Raw genomic sequence first — 25,419 nt, 5'->3', positions numbered from 1 at the left:
ACTCTGGGCATGGCCTTTCTTTTCAAAATGCTGCAAATTTCCTAAATATTACCAGTTCTAGTTTTAAAGAGCCACCAACCACCCTGAAAAAGTACAGAGATGCAAATTAATTTGACTTACTTAGTGCCCTGGAATGATCGGGGTTTCTGATACCTTTCATTTTTAGCCTCTGCAAAAGCATAGCTGAAGTGAGCTGACGAACAAGATACACAGACATGGAGTAACTCTACAAAAAAAAAAAGGATTAAAGATTAAATAGTGGTTTCGTACCATACTTCAACTATGACAACATATGACTATTTACACTTTATAGCATACAGTAAAAACAAAAATGTTGATTTTTTTTACTTAAAAGTTATGAAAATCATTGGCAGATGACTTCATTACTGTGAAATATCCCAATATTCTGCCAGAATCCTTAAGTACAATTGTTCTACTGCAATTGTGATTTAACTAAGAAGAATAACTCCACAACCAAGAAACAGTCTGGGCTCTTTTTTGGGAAAGATGATTTAGACTGATGACACACCTTCTCATACATGCAGTCTTTAAGAACTTGTCACATTTGTCTCCTAAATCCTTCCCTGTTTTTTCAGTGTCAATCTGTTAGCCTTTAAGCCAAGCCTTGTTACACAATATCTACTCCTCCAAGGCTGCCCACATTCCCCAGCATTTACTATTCTTCCCTAATTCACACCACTTGCTAGCTGCTTTTCCTCAGCCTTCACCATCTCTTCAAGGTCGCTAATGAAGAGAAAATTCTGGAAGTCACAGAATCCCAGGCTGGTTGGGGTTGGAAGGGGCCTCTGTAGATCATCCAGTCCAACCCACCTGCTCAAGCAGGGTCACCAGAGCAGATCACACAGGATCGTGTCCAGGCGGGTTGGAATGTCTCAGAGAAGGAGACTCCACAACCTCTCTGGGCAGCCTGGGCCAGGCTCTGGCACCTCAAAGGAAAGAAGTTTCTCCTCATATTCAGATGGAACCTCCTGTGCTTCAGTCTGTGCCCGTTGCCCCTCACCCTGTCATTGGGCACCACTGAACAGAGTCTGGTCCATCCTCTTGACACCCACCCTGCAGATATTTATCACATTGATAAGATCCCTCTCAGCTTCTCTTCTCCAGCTGAACAGCCCCAGCTCTCTCAGTGTCTCCTCATCAGAAAGATGCTCCAGACCCCTCAGCATCTTTGTGTCCTTCCACTGGACTCCCTCCAGTAATTCCTTGCCCTTCTTAAACTGAGGAGCCCAGATCTGGACACAGAACTGCAGATGTGGCCTCACCAGGGCAAAGCAGAGGGGGAGGAACAACCTCCCTCCACCTGCTGGTCACACTTTTTCTAATGCGCCCCAGGGATCATTGGCCTCCTTGGCCACAAGGGCATGTTGCTGGCTCATGGTCACCCCATTGTCCACCAGAACTCCCAGGTTCTTCTCTGCAGAGCTGCTTTCCAGCAGGTCAATGCCAACCTGTTCTGGTGCTTGAGGTTGTTCCTCCCCATGTGCAGGACCCTACACTTGCCCTTCTTGAACTTCATCAGGTTCTTCTCTGCTCAGTGCTCCAGCCTGTCCAGGTCTTGCTGAATGGCAGCAGCACAGCCTCTGGTGTGTCAGCCCTTCCTCCCAGTTTCGTCTCAGCAGCAAACCTGCTGAGGGTGCACTTGGTCTTTTCATCCAGGTCATTTCCACTCCCTGCCAGTCACCTTCATATGGTTTCTATACTGTCTGGGTATTACACAAGAATTTTGAACATCTGCTGCCTTTCTCCTCCTTTACCACCAACATGAAACCAGAGAACTTTACCTCTTGTGGAAAAGTGGGACAACCTCCAGTTTATCCACTTCCATGAGACTATGTTTGGCAGATACAAGGTGGGGAAAGAAAGCCGAGGTCAAGCAGGAGAGGCTGAGACCACACACAGCCCTGCAGCTATTTCAAGATTATTGTGCTTTATGATTGGGAAGCAACTGCTTAGATCTTGCCCTCCACCTCTGCTTTAGAAAAAACTCCTGTCAGCACTGCCATTCATTTATTTTCTGAAAATGAGCTTTCTCCCCAATATCTTTTTAAAATATTTTAGTGTATAAAAGCTTATACTGGAGTCTCACTTGGAAACATGTGGTGTCTCTGATCCACAGATTTTGATTTTGAAGAAAAATATAAGAGGTAAGCTACTTTGATAATTGAATCCAGAAAGATTTGCACAACTAGTGACAGAAAAACAACTAGTTCTTGACTTCCCAACAGCCGAAAAGGCTGCTGCAACAGCTCTTTAGACCTAGGAAGAATTCAGAAGTTCTTCTGTAAATCCATAGGGGGATTTCTAAACAGCCACACATTTTAAAGGATAATTCCATTTAAACTGTGACTAAACTTGGCACCAGAAAGCAACAGGTATCACATTTCAGTCACCACCCCTTTTATCTCCTGCCACCTGAAGGCCAGCATGCAGCTTTCCATGAAGTGGAAGCTCTCCATCCTTCCCCACATCAATTCAGTTCTCCCTCAAGTCACCCAAGTTTCCAGGAATACTCCTTCATTTGTAAGAATAAAACCACCCTGCTCAGATATCCTACAATACAAACAAACGCACCACACAAGTCTGGTCCAGCCAAGCGTGGCTGAGATCAACCAAGCCCAGGAAGAGCTGACACCAGCAGCGTGACACCTCCCCAGTAAAGCCCTCCCAGCAACCTGTCATCTAAGAGCTTTCAGAGCTGGAAATTCCACCCGTTTTGATTTATTTACAAGTGAAGTTTTATATCAATTCAGGGAGGCCATTTTCATGTAAAAAAGGAATATCAAAAGAATAAAGATGGAAATATCCATTAACTAGTTCTTCCTCTGAAACAAAAATTGCTTTTGTAAAATTGTTTGGTGTTAGAAAAGACAAAAATCTCAAAAGCAAATGCCTGTCTCCACCCCCACGGCCTTGGCACATCTGGTCCATTTAAAGAGCCTTTTCCAAAGGGCAGTTACAATAGATACTGAGAAATGCACCTTAGAAGACATAGTGCCATAATTTCATATTACAACACCATCAGGCTTCAAGCAAGAACTGAGGTTTTCCTTTTGTTGTTTTGTCACATTTGGGCTGCTTTGTACCATTTACACCACAAAGATTTTTGGTATTTTTGGCATACTTCAGCCAACACCTAACAGCAGGCTTTCTAATGTGAGTGAATTCTCTAAGAAAGTCTTTGCCATCTGTATGTAAATCTTCTATATATTACTGTAAACTATCACAACTCCAGCGCAAACTTTGTTTCCTGATGATAAGCTCAACCACCTCATACTAAACACTTGCTGGAACATGCCCTACCAGCAATACCAGGCAGCAGGGGAGAAGGAATGCTAAATTATGTTATTTAGATGACTTTCTGCATCCTACAGAAATTACATTTTACCTTTCCAATTTCAGAAGCCCAGGAAATGGTAATCTGGTTTGGCACTGCTGACGACAACCTAACTAGAGACGTTATATTCAAGGGGCGCCCAGGTCGCTTCTGTTCAATTCCGTTTTTTGGTGGTGGAGGGTATCCCTAGGGGAAGAAAGGACAAGGACAGTGTTAACAAGTCTCTCCGCTGTATTCTGAAATCTGCTGAACAGACTTGTTAGTTTTAAACAGACCTGTGGGACGCAGGTAAACCCAGAGGCTCTCTAGGCTACAGACTAAATTCAACACTTACTCTGAGAAATATCAGTCTTTGACAGTTTAATACCACAGGTCAACCACAAATTTACAGCATTTTTTGTTTTAAATGGTTTTACCAAAGTTCTGAAAAGGTAAAGGAGAAGACAGTTTTGGTCCAGGTAAGTTCACTGGAAGAATAAAAAGCCAATATTAATACTTGGTCCTTTTTTTAACTCCCTGATCCCACTGAAAGAGTGGGACATCACAAGGACACAGTAAGTCATGAAAAGTTAATTCTGTGTTTCACACCCAGAAAATACTTTGTTGATGCTATTTAGGAAACAATAAAGTCTTTGAACAAGAGCTCCACATCTCCTTGCTGTCTGCTTTGCCTCGCACCAACTACACCAGCTCCATCAGCATCAGGTTCTCATCTGTGCTTTGCCAGAGCTCCTGAAGAGCAGCTGTACATGAAATATCAGCTGTGTTTAAGTGCTAACAGGCTTTGCTGTTGTCTGCAGAAACAAAATAAACTAGATATTGTTTCTCAGCTTTGATGAAGACCTTCATAACCTGGACTGCTTCTCTGTAGCTTTATTTCCTATATGATGTTTGTGAACTGAATCAGGAGGCATCCTGTCCCCTTTTGCTTCTAGGCAAGCACCTACTCTCCAGCACATCGTGAGCAGAAAGTACTTGCGCTATGAGAGGGAGCACATGGACTAACTGCAGCTTATTCCTCTTGCCCTGCATATGCCACAAGGAAAGCAAGCCAGTCTGTAACAGAAACTCTGAAAAATCTCTTTTCTCAGCTCACACAAACAACCTGCAGTCCACTCACCTCAAAAACTCATCCTGCCCCAGAAGGATGACACTAAGAGATCACAGCCCTATGTCTTGCGCAGAACCAAGTGGCAGATCTAATTTAGTTCAAGACAGTGTTGTTCCATACAAGAAACTCTCCCAGAAAGGATATGCTGAAAACCCACAGACATATATTGTTTTACACACACATTCACAGCCTAGTGCTTGGAAACAAAAAAGTTACTTTGAAAGATGCTGATTCTGAAAATAAGAAACAGAAATAAAGAGCCTCTTCCACTCATCAATCAAGTATACCCGAGGATAATCACAGACTTTAAGCCAAGGAGGACTCGATAGTTGTCATGTCATTTCCTAGGTTTCCAAAGCAGCTCTATGCCCCATCCACACACTTCACCTGACAACCAAGCCCTGGCTGTGCCTTACCACCGCCCTTTGTTAACTTGGGACTTGCAGTGACAGAAAAGGGACTCAGAGCTTCTACCAGCAGGTCTGCTGGGCCAGAGCATCAACCAATTGCTGAAGAATTGTTTCTAAAATGGTTCTCACCCCAGATGATGAGTGACCCAGTAGGCACCAGGCACCCTACCACACGTGCTCTGCCTCAGAACATACCAGGCATGCGGCACAGAATTAACAGAATGAACATTCTGCCACTTATTTAATCAGACGTAACAGCTGCAGCCATTTTTAGAGCATATTTCCCAATTGCTCTGCTGCAGTAGGCTTTTCTCCACTATGGTGAATTTACAATGAGCTTATGTCAACAAAATCACATTCCCTGCAACATTGAGGAGTATTTCCACACATACTGTACCAGTCACAATAACCCTGCTGGTCTCCAACCTAAAATGAAGCTGCCTTGCTTTCAAGAGAGCAAGGATGCTAGTTCTCTTATATTTTCCAACTTTTACTTCTTTTTTTACAGAGTGCAGTGCACGTGCTTCATTTCAGTCAAGTTTTTGATGTCTTCTTCCATGGAGCAATGATCTTGCTATCAGATTCAATCTTGTACTCCTAGAACACTTTAGAATCTTCCTTTCCTAGCCTTCCAGGAGTTAAGTAAAAAGCATTCTGTTTGCCTATCACAACAGCACTGTTTAGTTAGGCTGCCAATTCTAGTGGCTGTTTGGGTCTCCAAGTCTTCTTGCAAGAACCATGTCAGTAAAAAATAGGTGGAATCTGGTAGAGCAAGAGAAAAAACTACCAACAGAAAGAGTGATTGCTCTTTTATGTGGCTATTTCCAGCCTGCCCTGACATATTTGGTTTTGCCCTCAAAAACAGACCCGTGGTGGTCTGCAGAGGTCCCCCAGGAAGAAAAACAAATTACCTTTTTGGACTTTTTCATTTTGTCTTTCCTACAAGAGAAGTCAAGAGAAGAAACACCTGCTGTAATGCATTACATATAAAATCCTTGTTACTAGACCAGACACCAACATGTAGGTATCTACATTTATTCCTTTTTAAGTCAGAACGCACACTAGAAGACGAGGACACAGTTGTAGAAATAAAACAAGACACCACGTTAGCATGAGTTGCCACAACCTGAAGCAGTACTGGCATGCTGGCGGCATTTCCCTTAAGTTTTTGGTAAGGATTGCAGCCAAGGAGATGACCAAGAATAATTTACAGACCTCTGCAGAGGCATGAACTGCTATACCAACAAAATACAAGACAGTACTCACTCAAGAGTTGTACAAATTGGCAATAAAGGCTGGCATCACGGATTAATTACCTAACACTAACACTACAAAGCTGGACCACAGTGGTCTTTGAGGAGAATAAGTTATCTTACGTTTCCTGCAACAGAAAGGAACCACGAGAGTGATGTGGACAGTGGCCGAATCAACAACAAAAATATTTGCAGGAGAACTCAGACTGAACTGTATTTGTCATTCAGCTCATACTGAAGGAGGAGAGGAACAGAACTTGCCAAGACAATAATCACTTATTCACTTTCTCACCTAAAGTTTCTGTTGAACAGATAAAAAGAGTCAGGATGTGCAGGAAGAACCTACAGGGTTTAGATCTAAAACAAAGCAAGAATCCAAGACTACAAACCATTTTTGCTGCAGCTGTGACATGTTACACACAAAATGGAAAGCATAAGACAGCATAGCAGGGCATAAATTATATTACCCCGCTTCCCCAAAAATAAGCCCTAGCATGATTTTTCAGGATTTCTGAGGATGCTATAAATATAAGCCCTACTCCAAAAGCAAGCCCTAGCTACAGTTCATTAAAAAGGTCAATTTCAATAGTGTCCAGGCAGTTATACATGTAAAAAGTAATGATTTTTGCTCCAAAAGATGCTCTAAGACCCTGTCTCATTTTCGGGGAAACAGAGTAGCAAGACTATGAGCCAGCAGACATTGATGTCCACAGGTAATACCAGACCCAGTTCTTTTTGGTGGGTTGTTTAAATAAAGAAAAAACTGCAGAAGAAAGGAGAGAATCCTGCAAGTTTATCACAGAGAACATAACCAGCATTTGCAGAAAACACTGACCAGAAAACATATGAAAGAAATCCACTTACACACTGAAGACAGAGAGAACAGCAATGCAATGGTTAAAGAAGTAGGGGGAAGAGAAGCTAGAGAGTCTCATTTGAGCTGAGCAGAGGTAAACAAAAAGCAGTGATGGTCACATATGGCAAGAGGAGGGGTACAGGACAACACATCTGACACCCCAAGAACATGACAAACATTCTCAAAGAGAGATTTCACACCTCATCTCCCCACACAGTGTTTTTCCAAATGCACTGCTGAAAAAACTCTCTGTACTACTACTTTTTTCATCTCCTATACATTTCAGAACGGGTTGCATAAGAGTTTCTCTCTGCTCTGTTGTATAAAGATGCCCATGCCAGAGATTTTTCAGGGATGAGTGCTTTTCGATTTTGTACATATTCAAACCTTGAGGTGACCCTGCCTACACCAGACACCAGTAGCTGTACAGCTCCCAACAGTGTCCTGTTCCTGTATCAGCAAATGCTGGGAAGCCCAAAATGCCTGTTCCTCTACAAACTTGTACACAAGAAGGTGATGCCATCCCCTCCTAACAAGAAGGAACTCAGGCCAACAGACAAATATAAATAGCCCAAACAGCAAGGGCTACTACCAATCCAGTCAAATAAATGCAGTTTGAAAACCCATGAGGAGGATTCCTCATGCAGACACTGGTTTGGTTTTGACATATTTTGTTAACTATAACAGATGAGGTTTGCTATAGGTGGCTGAAACACAATTAATCCATGCAGTTGCTGTAACTATTACTGCTATTAATTATGTTATCTCACACTGCAAATGTACAAACCATACGCCTAAGATTAACAAAGGAAGAAACTTGAGTAATAATAAGCAACTTGATTACTTTAGAAAGTTAACATTACAGAAAAAAAAAAAAACACAGCACAAGTCACAAGGAAACCACAAATATGTTTGAACAAGCTTACCGGCAATGGAAACAGCTTCCCATTAACTTTAATACACAAACTATTAGGGTAATTATCTTCTTGAGGGCAGCTTGTCTCCGCTAGGCATAACCTATATTCCCAAAAAGATAAAGCATAATTTTCGAAGTGTCATTGCATTCATATGTCTCCGCAAACGTCTAGGTTTCTGTTACATTAGTTTAGAAGTTAAGAGAACACCGAAAAAGTACCTTAGCTGAACCTGAACTGTGTAATCTCTCCTGCCTCCGGGCAAGAAGTCCCTGTGACAAAGGGGAAAATAGAAAAAAAAAAGAGATAAAAACTCACTTAGCAGATTTCATATTCCAGTCACAATCAGAAAGTACTGACATATATGCCCCAACATCACTAAACTTTGCTCTTGTTTTTCTTTTATTGAGCTATGAACAAGTCTTATGAGCAACACTTCTGTTTAGCTACTTAAGCAGGACTAAGATCATCATACTCAAGAGTTTATAGTATCAACAAGGTATGATGTTGCCAGAGAGGAAAATCCCGATGAATTCTCTTGGCTTCCACTATAGGTCTTGCAACAACATGAACGCTGAGACAAAAAATAAAAGCAGCCTTCCATTCCTGCAGCCAGGAAACACACAGGGGAAAGAAAAGCTTACCACCTCTCTAAACAGCCACAATTATTCAGAACTGAGTAATTGTTAACTCTTTAGTGGTGTAGAATTTACCTTAACTGCACATAATTTCTGTGCATAGTAGTTTCTGAAGAAAAACAGAAATTCAGCATAATTTTGCTGAGGATTATCACCCCACATCTGTTTATGCAACGCATAAAATGAACCAAAAAGTCCACACTTTATCCTGAAGTTTTGCAAAAGTTTACCTACATTATGCCACACTCTTCTTACCTGGAAATACAGATTTCTCTGACCTGCTGAGGTGACAAAGCAAAGATAAAAAACTTCTCTTGGAACCTCTGAATACTGCTCTGTACTAGAAAAAGAAGAGACATAAAAGAGGATTAACCGTGGCGATTAAAGTCATAAATTAAAACAGGATCTGCAATTGAATTTTGTCTAGAACAAGGTGCAAGCCACTGAATATACTCAAATTGTGCTTGAACTGCATGTAACTGTCAACAGGAAAGCAGTGGAACAAATAATTCATACAACTACATTCAAATGGCTTAATATCACATTACACTTCAGTACTAAAAAAGCTTGGCAAGCCATGTTATAATCAAAAACACACACAACAAAATACAACACTCGATATCTGGGGAAAAGGGTACCACAGAGAAAACGTTTAGAACTATTTTAAGGTACAACAAGAGAACGCACACCAGAAGTTATTTATGGAAAGCTGGAAAATTAATTCAGCAAAAGGTAAAGGTAACTAATCATTTGGGGAGGAAGGAAAGAAGCACAAGCCCTAATGCCAGAGAAGCCATCTAGACTTCACATCTGTGAATTAACCTTTGCTAGCATTTGGAAAAAAAAAGAATTCAAAAGAATACAACTTTCATATCAGAATCCTATTTGTCTGTCAGTGATAGGAAGCAGTAATATTTTAGTATTAAGGGTTCATAGTATGTACATGTTACTCTTCAACTTTCTTCTAACTTGAGAAGTTAGAAATCTTGACCTGAAATAAAGGTAGACTGGACTTGTTCAATAGTTTAAATTAACCAGCAAGGATGAATGCAAACATGGCACTAAAATTAAAAATAAACTAAACCAGGCAAATTTGGAAGACCTACACTGTCTTGTACATTGTGACATTCAGAGATTATGATCGCTATGCCCCGAAGACACAAAAGGAGTCACAAACATGAAACAGAATCCAGGTGGAGCAGACACACTCAGCAAGTTCCTCAAACAGTTCAAAACAACTACATTGTGCATATACGTGTGCACACACAGAGCATGGACAGCTTTTTATATATTTATTTTATATTAGCCTAGAGACTTCAAGGGAAAGAGGAATTTAAACACAGCTCTAACTATAATATGGTGACACCCCTAAGGAAGCATTTTCCTTTCAGGAAAAAAAAAATGATTGTTTCCAAAATTGAGGAAAACAGCTGCTAGAGAAATTTCTAGCACATGACCACCACCTCTAGATTATCATTGACCAGGAACAAAAGGTGTCACAACACAAACAGAAGAGACAACAGGCACTGTAAATAATGCTTGTTAGTAAAGTTTGCTGCTTTAGGCAGTCAAGGATGACCAACCATCAGTATATGCCTCACTGAGGTACAATTCACAGCCTAAAACACTATTATCAGTTAAGAAACTAAAAGGTTTAGGAGGATGCAAACAGCTTACAAAATGCTGTGGTATTTCTAAACAGTATTACTAAATAGCTCAGAAACACTTCCTATCATGCAAAGTAAGACAGGTTGAATTTCAAGACAGAAAACAAAGTATTTCCAAATAATTAAATGTGTGTAAGAGTGAGGAATTTTGAGTACACTAAACTGGGATTTCAGGTTATTTGGAAAACAAAGATCCACTGTATATTTTAAAAAACAATATGGCAATAATTAGTAGGCTGAGAAATCTTCACTAAACTAAGACCAACACCGAACTTGGTTTCACGAAGTATTTACTTCAGTACCAGACACCAGAACCTGCAGAACTGTTGCAGTGAGAGAAGTGTAAACTAAAAAGCCAGTGAACTTGTTCTCTTTACGTTGTTGCACCTTGTTAATTACTCACCCTGAAATCCTTTACTTGTGTCCCCCCCATTTGAGACTTCAGGTCCAAATCTTTCAGTCAAAAGTAACTTCAAGGGAGGCTCAAACTCTATATTAGAACACATTTCTTTACCAAGAGGCTGGTCAAACACTGGAACAGTTTTCCTAGAGAGGTGGTCGATGTCCCCAGCCTGTCAGTGCTTAAGGTGCATTTGGATAATGCACTTAACTATTGTTCTTTAAATTCTGGTCAGCCCTGAGGTGGTCAGGCCATCAAACAATCTTTGTAGGTACCTTCCAACTGAACTACTCTATTATTCAATCTTCAAAAGACAAAGATCTTTAATCACATAATATTAGCAGAAGAGAACAGTATTTTCTGAAGTGTGGCTTGGCACTTTTGGGGACAAGCAGCAGAGAGGGCAAAGGTAGCAATGAGAAGGGAAGGGAGCTTCCACTTTTCCCCAGCTGCAAAAATTTAATTAAGTCTAGAAATCACAAGCAACACCTATATCATGAATTACACAACCCACAGAGCTATTAAACACTTACCTAGACTTGTAGGTTTTATGAGCACGTCAAGCACATCATAAAAAGGGAGGCTCTTCAGCTGAACGTCGGGATGAACAGGTGGAATCGGAGAAGATGGCTGCTGCATCTCAAAGTGGGGCTTAGTGTCTTGGAGGAGCACAGAACTGACAGGCGAGGAAGGAGACTGAGGGGTGACTGAAGTGGAAGGGAGTGGGTGAATGCCAGCAACAGCCAGGTCAGGCTCAACAGGAGAGGAGCTACTGTCCAAACCAAAAACCGGAGGGTTTATAGCCGATAAGTCCGAAAGTGTTTCAATTGGCCTTGGGTACCGATACCTATAGAGTTCTCGGATTTTTAACTGAACTGCTGGGCTGCAGCCGCTCTTCACTAAGTGCAGTGCCCTCATCAGGAGGTCATGTTTCCGCCCGCTTTTATTACGGCCAGCAAACCCCAACAACATTTGTAGTTCAGAAACCCGAAAACTTGATACCATATTCTAGAGAGAAAAAGAGAGATAAGCACAGATGAACTAACAGCATCTCTTTCTGCAGGGAATGGTGAAGCACCCGAGTTTCCATCACTCCATGAGGTATTTCACAAAGATGGACCAAATTTCAAATATTATAGTGATTCCAAATCGGATTCATCTTTGTGAAACACCTTGTAGTTTCACACCTGTCATCCTGGATACTCACATACGAAACAGGCTGCCCATGGCAGTGGTGGAGTCACCATCCCTGGAGGGGTTGAAAAGGCGCTTAGGAATATGGTTTAGTGCCAGAATTAGGTTACTATTGGACTCGATCCTGAGAGTCTCTTCCAACTGAAATGATTCTATGATTCATATTCTTACCCAACACAACAGTATAGTTAGTTTAAAGAGAATAAACAAAGTGTCCAGGATGAAGGTTGAGTTTGGTGGTGTTACTGATTTCAAAGACTTCTGATTGTTTTCCCCACTTAAAAAAAAAAAAAAAGAAAGCAACCCATGCAGTGCCATTTTAGTCTAGAAAAGAGGAGGCTTAGAGGTGACCTCATCACACTCTATAACTACCTGAAGGGAAGTTATAGCCAGGTGGGGATTGGTCTCTTCTCCCAGGCAGTCAGCAATAGGACAAGGGGGCATGGGCTTAAACTCTACCAGGGGAAATTTAGGCTGGATATTAGAAAGAAATTCTTTACAGAGAGAGTGGTCAGGCATTGGAATGGCTGCCCAGGGAGGTAGTGGACTCGCCGTCCCTAGAGGTTTTTAAACTGAGATTGGACATGGCACTTCGTGCCATGATCTAGTAAACAGACTAGAGTTGGACCAAGGGTTGGACTCGATGATCTCTGAGGTCTTTTCCTACCCAGTCGATTCTGTGATCTTAAATTCACAGCCAGAAGCATAAGCTTTATCACAAAATCTGTCTCATTTCATTAAACAAAAAGTCAGATGAATCACTATTACCACCTTCCTTCCAACACATTTTAAGACATAAAATAGGCAACTGTTAAAGTTCTATGTAGTTTATTCTGAAACAGCCTTTAGTTTATGCAGCGTGTTAAATGCACACGTGAACAAAGACAGGCACATCAGGTTTCACTCCTGAAAGGACAGCACAGCAAGACAGACACTTTTTTAAAAAGCTACGTTATATTGTTCCAACAAACTGTTTAACCAACTTAACTGATTCAGCCAGAACGTCACTGTTGTGTTCTTTTTGTATCATGTTCTGGTACTGTGTGACACAGAGATCTCTTCAAAGGAAATAATAGTATTTACTTAGTTATCACGGTTGTGGATGACTGAGGATTGAACTTTGAAGTTCATAAAGATTCTCATTAAAAAAAAAATAAATTAAACAAGAAATAAAAAACACACTATGCAAGAGTAAGCGATCTTTGCCCCATATTATGACAAACAAGTAACTTAACACAGGTGCATAATTTCATATTTTTTCGAGAAAGCTCTCTTTTCAGAGGTATAAAACTGTCCAGAATTCTTCTAGGCAATTTCCTTCCTATTTCTTTGAGACTCTTCCACTGTAACCAGGAGGTTAAGTCGTAAAGATGAAAGAACATCTGACTTTAATCTGTACTACTGTACCTTACCAACTCCAGACTCGAGGACCAGCATATGAAGGACCTGACAGAAGGCATGAAGTAGTAGACATCTGGGATCATAAAAAATATTTAAAGAACAATTCAAAAGCGTATTGTTGCCTTCAAACAGTAGCCCAAAATACAGCATTGATTTCAGAAGAGATACAACTCAAAATGCCATGTTTTGGGTTTACCTTCCCTAATCCTTACTATGCAGTTGAAGAGTGTAGATCCACGTATCCCAACACAGATCTGAGCTCAGCTGAAGTTTTAACACAACTATGCTACAACCATATACTCAGCCACCAAAAAACCTCCAAAATGGTCTGAATGCCTCCTGTGTCCCCAGCTATTTGCTCCCTAGTCTCTCCTTAGTGTTGAGAAAATTGTTTTTACAGTAAGACAGACCAGGGAATTGAACCAGATGAAAACTGAACTTGTACAAGCAGCCAGGACCCGCCTTTTCAAGGGACACATTATTTGCACATCTCAAAACAACCATCAAAGATACTACGGTCATACTCTCATCACACCCCCCACCTCCTCATTGTGTAGGGGATGAGAGTATGCCATTGCAGACACTGAAATTCAATATTTTCAGACAGCCAGTTTGGGTACAGCAAGGTTTCTATTAAGTAGCTATCACGAAGCAACCGGGATTCCCCCAAAACTCCGGTGATAAATGCACCACAGACATAATCGCCAGTTAAAGGAGAGACCAACAGCAGATGTCACTCTAATTTCACCCTAGAAACTTCTCTGAACACCAAAACGATACAAGAAAAGAGGAGACTAAGACAGAAGTACACCCAGTTTGCAAGCTGCTGGAGGTTCGTTTCTGCCTGTCCTTCCCCTGCTACATTTCCTTACACACACAGTCAAAAAGGGTGAAGAAAAAGTGTTTCAGTATTCATAAAAAGTAGCTTGAAGTACTGTAACAGCTTTATAGTCATGGCACATAAAAGAGAAATTGTGTTAGCTGTAAAAGATAATACTGATATTCAAGGCTTTACTAAGAACTTCATGTTACGTGCTTCCATAGATAGTTGCATAAGCTTGATAGCAACGTCAGCATGATTCTGGATTCCATAATCAGAATGCAAATGAATAAAATAATCCTTTACACAGCATCTATTGCAAAATACTGTCTATTATCCTGCCTGCTGTCTTCTGTGCATTCCTGCAAGTTAATCAAGGTGAAATGTGCAGTCAATCACGCCTCAAAACAGCTCACATTTTATGTGGAAATTCCACAAACTAGCATTTTGTTACAAGATGGATTTTGTTTTATTAGAAGACACAGGCTGGCTTCAATACCATAGTCAGCAAGATTTGAAATTGTCACCTCCATTAAAAATGGTTGGGAGTACAAAAAAAACCCACATAGTTTCGTCCATCAACACAAAAATCTTACATATGCCTTTGAAAGAAGTCTTGCAAAAGTAAGTTTTACTGGTAGTAATTAAACAACGGCTTTTGCAACATTTTTCCCCCTAAAGGAAATTCTACATTCTCTTTAAGGCAACAACCACCACATGCATGGAAATGCATTGAGTCTGATCTACACGTTTTCACTTATTGCTCCATTTACAGACATATCAAAGTGGACACTCGTAATTAACAAGGTTTTATGAAGCATGAGTTATGCTTGAGAGCATTTATAATTACGGTGGAAGACAGATATTACTTTTAACAGACTGTACCAAGTTGGGCGTTGGACTAGATGAGCTTTGAAGGTCCCTTCCAACCCAAACTATTCCATAATTCAAGTTATTTTCTTTCAGGGTTCCGGAAAAACTGTAGAAGACTGTAGCCTAGCTATTAACATGCTTTTCACATCACTGCATTAAGACATTCAAGTTGTGTCATGTAAATGCCATCAGTTTCCTCTTCAGAGGAGTTCTTTAGAGCCGCACAACCTAATACAAAGCTTTTTTAACACAGAAGACCAAGGCCATTTCATTTTTACCGTTTGTCCAGGAATACAGGGACTAGTTGGACAGACCTTTAAGGAAGGAAATCAGACTGGATAATGCAAGTACTTCTATATTTCAGAAACTTTTTTTCCACTGAAATTCATACTTGAAGGTCATAAGAAGTTTCACGGGGTTTTCTTGTTTCTTACTGTTAAACTATAGCAACTGTGATTCATAAGCAGAAGTATTGTTCTAAAGCATTAAGCTGTAGGTGTATCTGGAATGGCATTCATTTCACAGGGATCATGATGTTAAGGAGTCCAGGATATGCTGACACACTGCTAAAATTAAGGGCAAAGTAAGCAACCTAACACTTCTCTCAAACAAGAGCTACGTGCACAATCTCCCTGCCAAAGCTACCTGCAATTTTAAAAGTCATTGTACTTATATATGTAAATATGAAGACAGCAAGAATGCATGTTAAATTCTTGACATATGTCTACAACAATTACCAATAACTGTAGCTTCTAGGGCAACTACAACTTTCACAATAAATTTGCATGCCTACTGATTTGTAACTGGCTAGAAATGTGTAATATTGGTAAGAGAGAGCAACTTGTGCCTTGGGATGGCTGAAGACCTCCATGCTGACCCTAAATACAAAGGTATTCTGGAAATTGACGGAAGCAGATAAAAAACCACAAGTCCTGGGAAAGAATGAGGAGGTCACAAGTTAAACCTGTGTAAGTCATCCCAAACAGTAAGAGCAGCTCTGAAGAACACAACGGTTGGTGCTAACAGCACGACGATCAGGTCGTCACTATTATGGGGATTTTTCTTAGGACTAACTCTAGTCTGGCTCCTAACTTGTGCACTAGTCTTTGAAGCTGCATGCACTTAATATAACAGCGAAAATCCTAAATCAAGTACTTATGTTCTTTTCACTTAAGATGCTCAAAACAAAGCTTGACTCCTTTCATTGCTGCCTCACTTCAGTACCATAAATTACATTATCTCCTTCCTCTCTGCTGTCACTGTACCTCAGCGTAATCATTGTTAATTATTCTAGAAGTGTGTTAAAAAGTGACTATGTGCCTATTGAAAACAGGGGAATTACATACAGATACAAGATGACCTTTGATAAAATACTGTTAATGACCTATAATAATGTACTTTTATCTTATTTAACACACTCAACATTACCTGCAACCTAAAGATCACTACATCATCAACAGGAATGTTTCAATATCTATTCTGACCATCTTTTAAAGTTTATCCCAGATCAACATGCAGAATTTGATTTCTACATCAAACCCCCAAAGTGTCTGGCATATACAATACAATGATATTAACACAGCTAAAATAAAACAGAGTACAACAGAGTGCTTGGCAACAAGCTCAAAGAGGACACAGGACAATAGCTCTGTGTTTTTTTCTTAGCTAACAATTTAGCAGCAAGCACTGCTTCACCTGGTAAAACGGCAAATATTGTGCATTTAAACTGGAAAAATCAAGAGGAGTGAAAAGACACTGAATCTACTATGAAGAGGAGATCAAATACATACAAGAACGAGATTTCAGTTTCTGCATTTGAATATGGTATCCAAACCACATTGCTCTTCACATTTAAATCGCAACACTTCAGTACTGGATGTGTAAGATCAAAAATCAAAAGCGGGACTTTCAGCATTTATAAACCCTGATTTTCCAGTAAATTTTTTATAATTTCTCCCTCCACTTAGAACATATAAGCACACTTGTATCTTTTCTCACTAAGTTTTTTTCCTTGGTAGCCGTGAAACTAATCACTAATGTCACACAAGTTAGTTTTGGCACAGGCATATTCATTCTCCTATGAAGAGCTTTTACTTCTCATAAAGATGAAGCCAACACATTACTTCAAAACCTGATTAAATACAAACTGCAAGACTGAAGCTGTTGTCTTCTAAACTGAGGATCTGCAACGTTTCAAGGATAGTGTTCACTCTGTATTATTTGGTTCCAACTTAAAGTCAGGATGCTAGGAGAAACTTAGGGGACCCAAGAGATCTTCTCTCCAAGTAATAATATGTAACCCATCCTATTATCTGGAGGATTTTGCTGGGATGAAAACCAAAGTCAAACTTCAGTGAGATCAGAATTTGTTGGGAGCCGGAATAATTTTCTCACAGACAGCTCTCAGAAGGAGCTGTAGTTCCCCACTCCTGGGCCAATTCTGTTCAAACTGCTGTTCAAATTCCATCTCTGGCCTCCACACCAGATTGCTGACTCCTGTTCCGTGTCCATCTACACCTGTGTGACCCCTCTGACATTCACTGGGCTGCTCAGGAGTGAGGATTATGGATAAAGGCGTGAGCCGTGCTTAAAACCACATCTGTAACCAGCAGGTCTGGAAACCGTGTCTCAAAATATACAAGAAACATACAGTTGTGCTCACCACATCTTCTTGGCAACTCCCTAATACTTCAGAAACTGGTACCCTACAGAATTCAACAAACACTGTTAATTAATTAAGGGTTAATCTGAAGGTCTGGAATAGTAAACCTTATACTTGAAATTATATCTTATATCTTATATCTTGAAAAGTACTGACTATGGTTACAGCTGCTTCCGAATCCCTTAACAAAACTGAGTATTTCCAGAAGGAATGGCCTAACAGCCTGTTCCTTTGAGTTTCTTTTTTTTCTTTCACTACAGTCTCTATTATAATCCTTTGGTCACAGGTCCCCAGAACTTTCAGTCTGAAGATGCAGAGGATGTCAGAGATGGTACTAACAAATATTAAAATGACCATTTGCCCTGAGAGTATAAAAATGCTGGCCCTCCATGTTTCCTTCAACAACAGGATTTAAGAGAGAATTCTGGCCTCCTGCCTTCAGTAAGTCCTTAAGAATTTACTGAAATAAATCCAACTCTCCAAATCACCCTGTTGGCCTTTTATAAGGCAGGTAAAGATCTCATACTACAGGAAACAGCAATCAACAAGAAAGCAGCAAACAATACTACCATAGAAACATCCCATACATTAATCTATAAAACAGCAACTTAAGATCACTCCTAAAGATGAATTAACGAAATCTGTTGCTGGAAGGGGGTGTCTCTTTGGCCAAAAGCAGGAAGAATTGTTTGTCTGAAGAAAAAACTAAACCTGCAAGCCAAGTGCCTGGTATTCAAGCAGACACAAATATACCCTCTTCAAAAAAAAAAACAACCAAACAGCAGTAAAGGACTTGAAGACACGAGGCAGTCTGCTATATCAAAAAAAAAAACAATCTAGAGCTTTCCCCAAATGGATCAATAACTACTATCAGCTGGAAATTGAACACTTAGAGAAGCTCCAGGCTAATAGATCCATTTCACAGGCACTCCAGTTTACAAATAAGATGAATGGGAATGCCACTTCTCAGACTAGTATTTTTTTTAACTATTGATATCTACTATTTTTAGTGACAAAAGGGCACTGTAGTAGTTGGCCTGAAACCCAGTTCCCTTTTCCCTCCATATTTCTGTGTTACTTTTGGCAAGAAACTCAGATGTGTATATAATTTCAAAGGTATTTAGGTACCCAACTCCCAAACAGAGTCTCCCAATACTCATGCATATCTAGGCAAGTGATTATGGTGCTTTGGAAAATGCAGATCAGAGCTCCAATTCAAGCCTGGAGGAGCTACACAAAGAAGAGTTATCTCTTCTACAAACTTTACACTGAGGGTTTAGCCACCTACGTAGCTACACCCTTCAAAAGACATAAGAAAGAGGGCTGAAAATTAGTCAGGACGCTAAACAAAAAAACATGTAAACACAAATTTAACTTAGGAAAAACTAACCCAACCCTTCTTAAAGCTAGGACTGAGATAGAGCACTGTCGTCCTAAAATGAAATGCAATTATTTCTGTGAGGTTTTTATAACCGAGCTCCTCAGCTACACTCCATCTCCTTCAACGCAAGCCCTGTTAAGTGCTAAAAGAAGCTTCAGCACAGGAAATTCTCTGGAGATGGCAGCACATTTCCCACTGTTGGTGTATGGGGATATAGCGGAAGATTTGGCGAGGAGGTTAGTTAAATGTAAATACACTCAGGTGACTTGCACCTGTCTGTAGAAAAAGCACATACATTACACTAATTGTTTTACTGAGCTTGTGTGCTTGATGAGTAGAACCCCTGTGTTAGATAACATAGGCCTGTGAGAAACTCTAGTCACCTGTCCTGGTTTTGTTAAAAACAAGTTTCTCTTTTAGTGAATTTGCCTGTCAGCTAAAGCTTCATATTAACTGCGTTTTCCCGGAGAACCAGACACATGTGTTGGTAAACCTAGCAATGGAATGCGAACTTATTGATAAGCATGGATGGACATCTTGCAAGAGGGGCAACAAAAAACAAGTGACCAAGAAACTGACCAACTGTGTATAACATTCCATTCACATCAATACTTCATATAAAAGCGGGAGATCACGAGGATCTTGTCCCTTTTCCTTTTCCCTTCTGCTTATGGCCGACATTAGGAGAGGACCTTGCTAGTTGTCCCTGTGAACTGAGGCCTAGTGAGAGACTGAATCCAGCTCCAGTTGGCTGCAGAGTCCAGTCCAGGACTTTGGTTGCCGGCTCTGCAGTTGCTGAGACTTTCAAGATTGGTTTTAAATATTTTGTATCATTTTCTCTATTCTTATTAGTAGCCTTAGTAAAACATCGTTAATTTTTCCAACTCGCTTCTCTGTCTTTCTTTCCCTCCCAATTACCTGTCCTGAGTGGGAAGTGGGGAGAGGGAGGGGCAAAAGGGAGCAGTGGGGGAGGAGAGGAGGTTAACAATACATCTGCCAGGGTTTTATTGTCACCCCGCAATCTAAACCCCCGACAGCACCTTATCACTATGTCTGAGATTCCTGCTTTGTTGTGAGAAAGAGCGGGAGGCTGCGCCTGCCTGAAGCCTTGAAATACAGGCGAGCTCAGCAGGCCCCGTGATCTTCCAGCAGGGCTGAACTGACCAGCGCCTGCGTCCCCGCTTGTGTCACCTCTGCCTGCGAGCTTAGGTGTGGCTGCAGAGATCCTCCAGTAGAGAGGGAACTAAAATAAAACCTGCTCTTTGCAATGCATCCGTGGCCTCTTGCTCTTCTTGCAACGTGCCTGCGTATGTGTACACAGTTGGTCAGACTACAGTCAGTTCAGCCAACAGACCCTTCTCTGCACTAAAGGCTAACTCACACTGGTTCCTATTTAACCGGCTTTTATTCCCTCTGTAGGAAAGCCTAGGTCAGAAAGGGGGGGTCAGTGTTTGCAGGGTTCCCTCGGCGGCACTTCTGCAGGTGAGGATGCTGCAGAAAAGGCAACGTTAGAATCAAAGAATCATTTTGGTTGGAAGAGACCCTCAGGATCATCGAGTCCAAACATAACCCAACACTATCACTAAGCCACATCCCTAAGAACCCAATTTAAACGCCTTTTAAACCCCTCCACGGATGGTGACTCCTTCTGAGCAAAGATACAGATTGATCAAGAAACGTAAGGAAAAAACAGAAACAATGTAGTCAGCTCTTTGTGTACACACCTTCAAATATGAAAGGTCACCCCCACACATCGAAAAAAGAAAAAATCTATTGCAGAAAAGTCCACAAGAGCAATATAAAAGACATTCAAACAATGATCAAACAGGTCTGTAAAAAATACTGGATTTCATGCTTCGCAGGCACAGTTTTCCCGGTTAATGAATTTTCAAAGAGTCAATAAGCATTAGTATTTCCAAAAAAAAAAAAAAAAAAAGAAAAGAAAGAAAAAACAACACAAAAAACAACTGGTTAATTATTCAGCATTCTCCCTTCAGTTTGCAGTCAGGGCACGGCGGCTCTGGGCCCTGCCGAGGCGCCATGCGAGGCGCCCAGCCCCCAGAAAAGGCTTTTAAAATGTCGGGGTTGGGAGGGAAAAGGATCCCCCCGACAGCACAACGCGGGCCCCACCCGCCCAGGTGACAGCGCCGGTTCCCCTCAGGCACATCCCGCCGCCCCCCGCTTCCTCCGAAAGAGGCCTCGGTGCTTTCTGGCCGTTACGAGCGAAAGGAGCTGCCGGTTCACACCCCCACACACACACAAACACCGAGGGGTGCGGCGGGGGCTCCTGTGAGGAAAAGCCGGGGGGTGGGGGGGCATCGCTTTTCCACACACACGACCCCGTACCCCCCGTCCCGTGTGAACGGCCGGGCGACATCTTGCCGCTCATCTTCCCCCCGCTCCGCCGCCTCCCTCTCCTCTTCTCTCCCCTCCTCACCCGTAGCTCCTCGAACTCCGCCATTTTCTACCCGCTGCCGCCGCCGCCGTCACCGGGCGCCGCCGCCACCATCGCGCAACCTGCGCGCGCGCCCCCGCCACGTGACGCGGGTGGGCGGGGCCTCCGGCTCCAGGCGGGGAATCGTGAGGTAAAAGGGAAAAGCGGGGGGGGGGGGGGGGGGGGGGGGGGGGAATCGTGAGGTAAAAAGAAGTGAGGGGCATTGTAGGACCTGTATATTTCCCTGTGTCTGTTTATAGCGATTTTTTAAAGCAGTGTTTTTGCTTTGAAGAAAACGGTATAAGACCAAAAAAAAAAAAAAAGTATAAGACAAAATCATAAGGTAAAAGAAGGAGTAATCGTGATGTAAAAACAGTTTTTTTTTCAGTGCACACACACAAAAAGAACAGCAAATAACACAGTCTTGCCATTAGTAGTGTATTCACTTGAAAAGTTGGGCTTGTGCTGTGGTTTTTATAACCTGCTTGGTTTCATCCATCTCATCAAAAACATCCCCATAATTTGTGTTATAATGGCGATGTGACATGTTTTATTAATAAAAAATGAAGCTAAAAATGTCACTAAGCTTCAAAACACAATAATGGGTTTCCTGCTCTATGGGAAACGTTGAGGCATTTACAGAAAAATAAACATCGCGGTGCAGCTGAGAATATTATTTTCAAAAGCAGCCAGAGATCATTATCTAGTCACAATAATTACTTAGTCACAATATTCAGTTTTATTGGCAACTGGGCCGTTAAACCAAACAACCGATTTATTGCAATTAAAAAGAAAATGCAAAGGCTAAGCCAGCAAACAGGCCAGCAGCCAAACCGACTCAAACGAGAAATTGGAGAGGGACACTGGAACAAAAAAAAATGTCTGAAATGCAAAATATATTTGGCCATATTCACCAAAATCAATTTTTTGGATGATTGACTGATTCAGAGTGGTAACTACAACTATTTCAGAACAAACTCTGAGCTCCTTAATGGGCCAAGATATGGCCCACATCAGCAGCAAGCTCTGCCAGGGGAGAATCCAACACAATTTTGGGAACAAATAGTTGAACTTTTATAGAGGATAGTGACACCCACAACCACACTGGCTATGGTCACTCAGTATCACGACAGGATCTGGACACATAGGAACTCAATACTTAAAATTATTAGTGGTAATTCCGCAACAGCCTTTTGAGGCAGACTTTCCTTTTTATTTACTGTTAGCTAGTCCAAGATAAACTCTTAGTTCTGCCAAAGTTTTTAACCATAACCACATATAGCTGGCACTTCTCTGCATAAACTAGTTCTGTGCTTGCCCTTATAACAGCAACTTCCTTGAAGATTTAAACGTAAGGACTTTATTATATTTCAAACCCCTTTTATCAGTTGTCGAGGGTTTGGATTGCGGGGTGACAATAAAACCCTGGCAGACGTATTGTTACCCTCCTCTACCCCCCAATTCCCCCTTTTGCCCCTCCCTCTCCCCACTTCCCACAGGTAATTGGGAGGGAAAAAAGGACAGAGAGAAGAGAGTTGGAAAAATTAACAATGTTTTACTAATGCTACTAATAAGAATAGAGAAAATAATACAAAATATTTAAAACCAATCTTGAAAGTCTCAGCGACTGCAGAGCCGGCAACCAATGTCCTGGACTGGACTCTGCAGCCAACTGGAGCTGGATTCAGTCTGTCACTAGGCCTCAGTTCGCAGGGATGACTAGCAAGGTCCTCTCCTAATGTCGGCCATAAGCAGAAGGGAAAAGGAAAAGGGACAAGATCCTTGTGATCTCACACTTTTGTATGAAGTATTGATGTGAATGGAATGTTATACACAGTTGGTCAGCTTCTTGGTCACTTGTTTCTTGTTGTCCCTCTTGCGAGATGTCCATCCATGCTTATCAATAAGTTCGCATTCCATTGCTAGGTTTACCAACACATGTGTCTGGTTCTCCAGGAAAATGCAGTTAATATGAAGGCTTTAGCTGACAGGCAGAATTCACTGCAAGAGAAACTTGTTTTTTAACAAAACCAGGACATCAGTCAAAACCAGGGATTCACAGCTCAATAAATCACGCTGTCTGCCGCACCACTGCACAAGTTCAGCTCTCAAGCCCATCAAACATTTCTTTTTCCTTGCAATTCAACACCAGGCTAAAGGGACGAGCTGTGGGTTGGGATCTCTTCGATCATAAAAGCCCACACCAGATCAAAGCCTTCTCTCTTCTTTCAGCACACCCTTACATGTTTCTTCTTTCAAATACAATGGGAAAGTCATCAATGTTCCAACTCACATCAGCACTGAGCTTTTTTTTTCTCTTTATTCTCATGTGTACTCACCTCTCACTCCATAACCACATCTTTCAACCTTCCCATTCATCTCACCCCCAGTATCCACTGGGATAAGAGCAAACAGATTATAGTTTGTGGTTTTAACACCTCACATGCATAAGATAATGAGAGTTAACATATTAGCTTACCCCTCTCCAAGACATAATTTCATACTCTGATCTTATAGGCTATCACTGCAGCAGTTGCTAGTTTGTTGGTTTGTTTTTCCCAATCGGCTCTAATTAAGGTAAGAAGGGAGCCTGCAGATGCTAAGCACCCTGCCCCTAAATGGAGTTAGGCTTGTTAGGAAAAAAAAGAAATACACCTGGGCTTCAACCTTCTCCAGTAATCTTCCTAGGACTGTGCACAGTACGTCCATACAAGCCCTGACTCTTTCCACATTGTTAGCTACTGAAATAGGGACATTGGATCATCAAAATAAACTCTCCCTGCTTCCCACATACACACTGAAGAGAGTTTAAAAAAAAAACCAAAAACCCAGAGCATCCTACAGCTGTTCCCAGCACTGCAGCAATTACACTCCTCAGCATAATACCTCAACAAACTCCTCCTGTGCTGCTTAACCAGCTGGAATATGAATCACAAGCACTGACAAGATTGAGATGATGGGATTGAAGGTAGATTTTGTATGTATATGTGCGGTGTTTAAAGGAAATAAGTTTATGGGGCTTCTCAATCAGCTTTCCTATCCCTTAGCCATTTATTTTTTAATGTAACACTAGAGAAAGTGGATGGCAAAAATGTAAAGGGATGGTACTTAATGCATGGAGGCTCGCAGGGCCCCTTAGTTGCTCTGCTGCCCCTAAAAATGTGGGCTTTGACTAGTAGATGCTCTCAGATGAATACTTAATCTATTTATTGGAAAGAAATAATTCATATAGGTGTTTTGTATCTGCACTTTCTATGCAGCTAATTGACAAAATAGAGCTTAGATGGGAAATAATCTATCTGTTATGTCAAGACATATTAACTAAAGTAATATAGACAAAATGTAGGTTAGAAATCTGATTTGTTCTTTATTTTTCTAAACAGTTTTGATGATGAAATACATGTTAATTAGTTTGACTTGCCTATCGTAGCATACCAGGGTGAGGCACCTATTTTTTGGTTATTAGCGCAGCAAGGAAATATTTAAACGTTAGCTATAAAGTTGTTTACCTGCCCATTGTTATTGTTATTAAATGATATCTGTTGAATGTAAGGCCTAGATAACGAGTACCCTAGCAAGGTTTCTTTTTAGGTTCTTGAACTGTTTGTGACACTTTGATGCTACCAATCAGCGCTGTTCAGCTGCAGAGATCTGCCCTTGCAGATTTAACCACCTGAGCTTTCCTGGGGCTTTCAGAGTCCTGAACGCAGGCTCCCAGACTGTAACAGTGGGTTAGTCTCCAAAGACAGTTTGAAAGATTCATTCACAAACATATGGTGGAAATTACCCTCAAGTTTGCATTCTAAGGATTAAAGAGTCGCTCTTTCTGTCCATCAAAACAGCAGCAAACCACACATCAAGGTACTACTACCTCTTTAGGAGACATGGTAGAAAGCTCTCTAGTTAAGCAAAGCCCAGAACTCAGACTATTCTCTCAACAGCAATTATATGATCTTGGAAACTTAATTGTCATGGGTTCAATCCTAACTTCAGTTATAGGAATTTCTCTTTCCAGGCTATAAAAAAGAAGCGCCCAATAATGGAAGATGA

General features: G+C 41.2%; 1 protein-coding gene across 7 annotated transcripts in view; it reads right to left on the bottom strand.

Moving 5' to 3' along the window:
• Nucleotides 1–21,515, bottom strand: part of PIAS2 (protein inhibitor of activated STAT 2) — a 31,649-nt gene extending 10,134 nt beyond the window's left edge. For all 7 annotated transcript variants that reach the window (XR_010469160.1, XR_010469161.1, XR_010469158.1 and 4 more), the window contains exons 1-7: nt 21,373–21,515; nt 11,138–11,612; nt 8,793–8,877; nt 8,121–8,171; nt 7,912–8,002; nt 3,407–3,541; nt 121–226 (exon numbers count right to left, since the gene is read on the bottom strand). Coding sequence is in view for 3 of the 7 variants with exons in the window: in XM_065046889.1 (XP_064902961.1) it covers nt 121–226; nt 3,407–3,541; nt 7,912–8,002; nt 8,121–8,171; nt 8,793–8,877; nt 11,138–11,612; nt 21,373–21,396 (967 nt within the window). In the remaining 4 variants the exon portion in view is untranslated. The remainder of the gene's footprint in view (nt 1–120; nt 227–3,406; nt 3,542–7,911; nt 8,003–8,120; nt 8,172–8,792; nt 8,878–11,137; nt 11,613–21,372) is intronic.
• Nucleotides 21,516–25,419: the final 3,904 nt, after the last annotated feature.

Source organism: Columba livia, chromosome Z (assembly GCF_036013475.1).
Source record: "Columba livia isolate bColLiv1 breed racing homer chromosome Z, bColLiv1.pat.W.v2, whole genome shotgun sequence".
NCBI lineage: Eukaryota > Metazoa > Chordata > Aves > Columbiformes > Columbidae > Columba > Columba livia.
Note: the sequence above shows the minus strand (reverse complement) of the source record. Positions and strands in the feature narration are given on the sequence as shown.